At 48.0% G+C, this 5,189-nt stretch overlaps 1 protein-coding gene across 2 annotated transcripts in view; it reads right to left on the bottom strand.

The window, feature by feature from the left end:
* LOC108247000 (isthmin-2) overlaps positions 1-1,602 on the bottom strand; it is an 8,491-nt gene extending 6,889 nt beyond the window's left edge. Inside the window, exon 1 of one of the 2 annotated variants that reach the window (XM_017434822.3) lies at positions 1,130-1,602. In XM_017434822.3, the coding sequence (XP_017290311.1) occupies positions 1,130-1,228 (99 nt within the window). In that variant the 5' untranslated portion in view covers positions 1,229-1,602. The remainder of the gene's footprint in view (positions 1-1,129) is intronic. The other variant, XM_017434820.3, reaches the window with a different exon arrangement.
* Between the last annotated feature and the right edge of the window lie 3,587 nt (positions 1,603-5,189).

Here is a 5,189-nt window from a genome sequence, read left to right as displayed (position 1 = left end):
CCCCCCTCCTCCTCCTCCTCCTTCTCCTCCTCCTCCTCCTCCTCCTCCTAAAGCAGGTAAATGTCAGGGAATAAAGAAAAAACAGACTTTCTGCTTCAGACCGGCTTCTTTTATTGAATTGTGGGATTTGTCTTCTCTTCCTGTTTTTATTATTTTGGGGGTTTTTTTGCGAACTGCGCCTGCGCCAGACTTTCAGCTGTTTTAGCAAACAAACCTTCGGCTCATTCAGGAGGCGGCTGCTGTGGCTTTCAGTGTTTGTAACTTTTATACTTTTAAAAGTAGAAATACATCTGTTCTCTTTTAAATCTGCTTTTAGCTAGCATTTTACTACTCTTAGCCTCTAGCTGTCGTTTTTAGCTGACGTTTTGCTACTTTTAGCTAACCTTTTGCTGCATTAGACTAGCATCTTTCTACTCTTAGCCTCTAGTTATCATTTTGGTTCTGTTAGCTGTTAGCTCGCCTTTTGTTACTTTGGGTATGTTGTTATCTGTAGCTTTTAGCTGATGTTTTGCTGCTTTTAGCCACTTTCCTTCCGTCCTGCTTGCAGACGAACATTAAAGGCTCCTGGTTCTGGTTTTCTTCTATCGGAACATAAAACATCATTTTCCCATCAAAGAAAATCTCAGAGGAACGACGGAACCAGACTCCAGATCCTGGCTCAGAAGAAGCCGAAACCTCTGATTTCGGCTGATTGTTGAAAAACAAACAAAGGCAGCCGAGCTGAAGCAGATACCTTCGGCTGAATCCATCAGAACCGGAGAGGAACCGTTGGGTTCTGCCTCCCAGCTCAAGGTTCGGTTCTCAGCTCAGAGGACTGATGGACACGTCCAGGCTCGTCTAAACCTTTGTCCTTGCTGCCAGGAGGACCAGCAGGACGAGGACATCTGAGGAGACACCTGTCTGAGGTTGGGAGGAGATCCTGCTGTCAGGAGGACAGTTTGGACCGAGACATCCACCTGTGGAACCACAAGAACATCTGGTTCTGACAGCAGAAGGTCCAGAGTCCTCAGAAGTCCTCATCAGAGCTGTTTGTGGACATCTACAGAAGCCCGGAGAGGACACCCTGAGGGGTGATGCTTGGAAGGGAAACATAAAGAAACACCTGGACCCTGACAGCCTCGCGCCTTACCTGCGGCCGCGCGGAGCTCCTCGGGCTGGCGGGAAGTCCGCAGACCGAGCCGGCGGTCAGGATCAGCAGCACCACGTCCAGAACCGCGTGTCCTCCCATCCTGAGCTGCGGGTCCCTCAGCCTATCCGTCCAGCTGGCAGAAGGCTGTCCTCGGCATGCTGCTGCTGCTGCTGCTGCGGCGGCGCGGCGCGAGGAGCTCCGCGTGCGCGTCGACGCGCGGCGTCCGTGCGTTACAGGTCCTCCGGGTCCCCGGTCCTGGGTGTCTCATTTCCCGGAGCTGCACGAGACCGAGCCCGAACTTCACGGATTTATTTACAGTAAATAAGAAGAAGAATCTGGTTGGTCCTCTGAGGCTGGGTCACGAGGAGCGCGCGCACGGCTCCGGATCCGGCAGGACGCTCAGAGTCCTCTGCGCTCGGTCCTGACCGTGGACAGGTTTAAAACCAGGGACGGCCCTCTGACGTCACACGGGGGCGGGGCTCCAGCTTTCACAAGTCTCTGATAGTAATCTGGATGAGGACAGTTTCTCAGGGGGAGTGGGACGGTGGAGCAGCGGTTGGAGCTGTGGCTTCACAGCATGGAGGCCGCAGGTTCGCCTCCCTCTGTGCACGTCAGGTGAACAGAGGACATTAAGTTGTCCCCAGGAAATGTGAAATAAATAACAAATATGAGTCAGAATTTAACAACTTCCCGCGGCTCTGATGAACGGTTGGTTGTCTCATTTGTCTCCGTGTGTCTCTGTGATGGACTTGAGACCTGTCCAGGGTGTCCCCCGTCTCTCTCGCAGCAACCGCTGGAGACAGACACCGTCTCCCTGCACCCCGGAAAGGAAAGAAAATGGATGATTTTTACGTTTTTTAGCTCTCTGAGCTTCCTAAAATTTTGCTAACTCTTTGTACTCCCACAGCTTTTTTTTAGTACGTAGCTGTACAAATTATACTAGAAGCTAAAAGTGGCAAAACGCTAGCTAAAATAGCTAAAGGTTAGCTGAAAACAGCACAAAGCTAGCTAATGGTAGCAAAGGGCTAGCTAAAAGTAGCTATAGGAAGGCTAAAAGCATTCAAATGCTAGCTAGAAGCTAAAAGCATCAAAATGCTAGCTTGTAGCTAATAGCATCAAAATGCTAGCTAGAAGCTAAAAGTATCAAAATGCTAGCTCGTAGCTAATAGCATCAAAATGCTAGCTAGAAGCTAATAGTAGCAAAAGGCTAACTAAGCACTAAATTATCAACAGGCTTAATAAAATCAGCAAAAGTCCAACTAAAAGTTTTAAAAGACTCGTTCCAAGCATCAAAATGCTAGGAGCCTAAAGTAGCAAAAGGCTAGCTAAGAGAAGCAGAACAGCAGCTAGAAGCTAAAAGTAGCAACAGCTAAAAACTATGAGACAAAATAGAGCAGGTTTGGGAAGATGTTTGTAAAAAAAGGGAAATAATTTGAAAATAGAAGCTCAGAACCCTGCAGAACCTGATGGTTCTGGACTTCAGCTCCGTTCTTCTGTCTCGGCTGATCGACTCAGATCTGTCTTCATTTAGTCCAACGTCCCTGAAGTCCTGGACCTGGACCCGGACCCGGATGAAGGATCCGGAGTCGGGGGAGGGAAGTGAGGTCAAAAGGTGAAAGAGTTTCCAGATGTCGGCGCCGTTTCTGGTTCCAAACAAAGTTCTCTCACGTGTTTCTGAGCTCTCACTCGACGTTCTTTAAGGAACAAAAACTCCGAGAACTGAAAACTGTGACACGAAGGTAGGGGTCCAGAGTCGGAGCGGGTCAGAGGCGAGACTCGGTTTAGGGTTCAGGTCGGAGGAAAAGTCTTCATTCAGAGCGCGTCTGCCTTCAAAATCCTGCTTCATGTGTTTTAAATCCTTCAGATTTCTGTTTTATTAAGAATTATAACAGTTTTCTTTGAGGTCTTCCTGCTCATATAAGGAAGTTTACCAAAGAAAACAGGATTTTAGCTCCAGGAAGGTGATTTCTTTTGTTCTCATCTCGTTGGGTTCTCAGATTTTTGGAGCTTTGTGGCGAAAATGAGCTTCTTATGGAAACTGAGCGGAAAAAGCAGCCAAAAGCGGAACGTTAGGACCAACAGGAAGCCTGGAGAGGCAGTAAAAATGGCGCGTTTAGACGGTTAGAACGAGGAAATCTGGGTTTTTAAACCGGATTGGTTCGATTTTTATATTTGAATCGACCGAAGCTGCTTTTTAGCCTGAAGACGATAAACGTGAGGTCAGCGTCAATATTTGTCCACGTGTGGGACAGAGGTGTGTTTGTGTCTGTGTTTTCTCTGCAGTGTGTGTGTGTGTGTGTGTGTGTGTGTGTTCAGACGACCTCAGCACTCAGTCCCTGTGGCCTCCAGGTAATTGCTCCCATATTTGCCAGATTTGTGGTTTCAGTTAGCTGCTGTACCTGCAGTGTGTGTGTGTGTGTGTCTGTGTGTATATAGGTGTGTGTGCGTGTGTGTATATGGGTGTGTGTGTGTGTGTGTGTGTCAGCGTCTGTGGAAGCCATCACTCTTCTTTAATGAGTGGTGAAAGTCAAGAGACAAAAAAAGGTGATTCATAATTTATGGTGAGACCTGTGGAGCATGGCATGAGGTAGTACGTGTGTGTGCACGTGTGTGTGTGTGTGTGTGCGCATGCGGGAGGAAGAGTCATGTAAAAGCCCTGTCTGTTCATCACAGACTGTTAATCACATCCTGCTGGACCTCCAGAACAGGAGAAGCTTCAGATTCGGTTTCGGCTCACATGAAGACACCCAGAAATCGTCTCAGTTGGAATTATCTGTAAACGTACCACGACAAACATCTGTGTTGAAGTACTTTGTGAAAGTATTTATGTACTCTTAACATAAAAAGTAAAACTGGGCTTTATGATGAAGGCTTTCTCCTGGCTGCTCTTCCATAAAGTCCAGGTTTCTGGGACTCTGCTGCACCTCCAGAAGCTTCTCAGGTCTTTGTACTCTTTCTATTCTCCGACGACGAGCTGAACTTCAGATCCCAGCGGCTGAGAGGAGCTTCCTCCGTAGGGCGGCCGGGTGAGGAGCTCCGTCATCCAGGGGGAGCTGCTCCTCCTCATCGGAAGGAGTCAGCTGAGGTGGTTCGTCTGATCAGGATGTCTCCTAGGCACGTCCCACTGGGAAGAGACCTCAGTTCAGACCCAGAACTCTCTGCAGGGATTCTGGATCCTCCAGGAGGAGGAGGTCTGGGTTTCCCTCCTGGACCTGCTGCCTCCACGACCCGACCTCAGAGAAGAGGCAGAAGATGGACAGACTTTGTGAGACCTTCACAGCTTTTGTTTTACAACCAAACCTTCTTTAGACGTCTCATCAGCTTCATCCCTGAGCTGTCTGGCGTGTTCTTTGGTCTTCATGATGCTGTGAAGTACCTTCACAGACCAGCTGGATTAATGCTGGGATTAAACGACTCATTTTTATCTGAAATAAAACAAGAAACTCACTCTGTGAGGTTAAAGTGTGAAATTAACTCATCCTAAGTGTCTGAATCAACCGACTCGATCGATCAGAAACACATTTTTAATTTATTACATAAAATCCGATGTGATCAGTTAGTAAATGTGGTTCTCTTTGTCACGTTCTTCCGTTGTTCTTTAAAGTCGGTCTGTGCTGCTCCCTGCTGGCGTTTCGTTGGAACAGCCTCCAAACACTTTCAGCACTTTTCCTTTCTCATCTCCTCGGGATTAAATGAGGCGACCGGAGAAAATAAAAGGAATTTTTATGATTCTGATGAGAACCTTGAGTTCCTGCTGTTCTCTCAGGTCCGTCAAAATGGAGAACCAGAACAAAAAACTGTTCATTTCACTGGAAGCTCAGCAGAACGATACAATCTGCTGAGCGTCCGAGCCGTTCCTCTAACAGAACCACCAGGAGCTTCTGGGTTCCTCTAGCAGAACCCCAGAGCTTCAGGGTTCCTCTAACAGAACCACCAGAAGCTTCAGGGTTCCTCTAACAGAACCACCAGAAGCTTCAGGGTTCCTCTAACAGAACCCCGGGAACTTCAGGGTTCCTCTAACAGAACCACCAGGAGCTTCAGGGTTCCTCTAACAGAACCC

Source organism: Kryptolebias marmoratus, linkage group LG10, assembly GCF_001649575.2.
Source record: "Kryptolebias marmoratus isolate JLee-2015 linkage group LG10, ASM164957v2, whole genome shotgun sequence".
NCBI classification, from domain to species: domain Eukaryota; kingdom Metazoa; phylum Chordata; class Actinopteri; order Cyprinodontiformes; family Rivulidae; genus Kryptolebias; species Kryptolebias marmoratus.
Note: the sequence above shows the minus strand (reverse complement) of the source record. Positions and strands in the feature narration are given on the sequence as shown.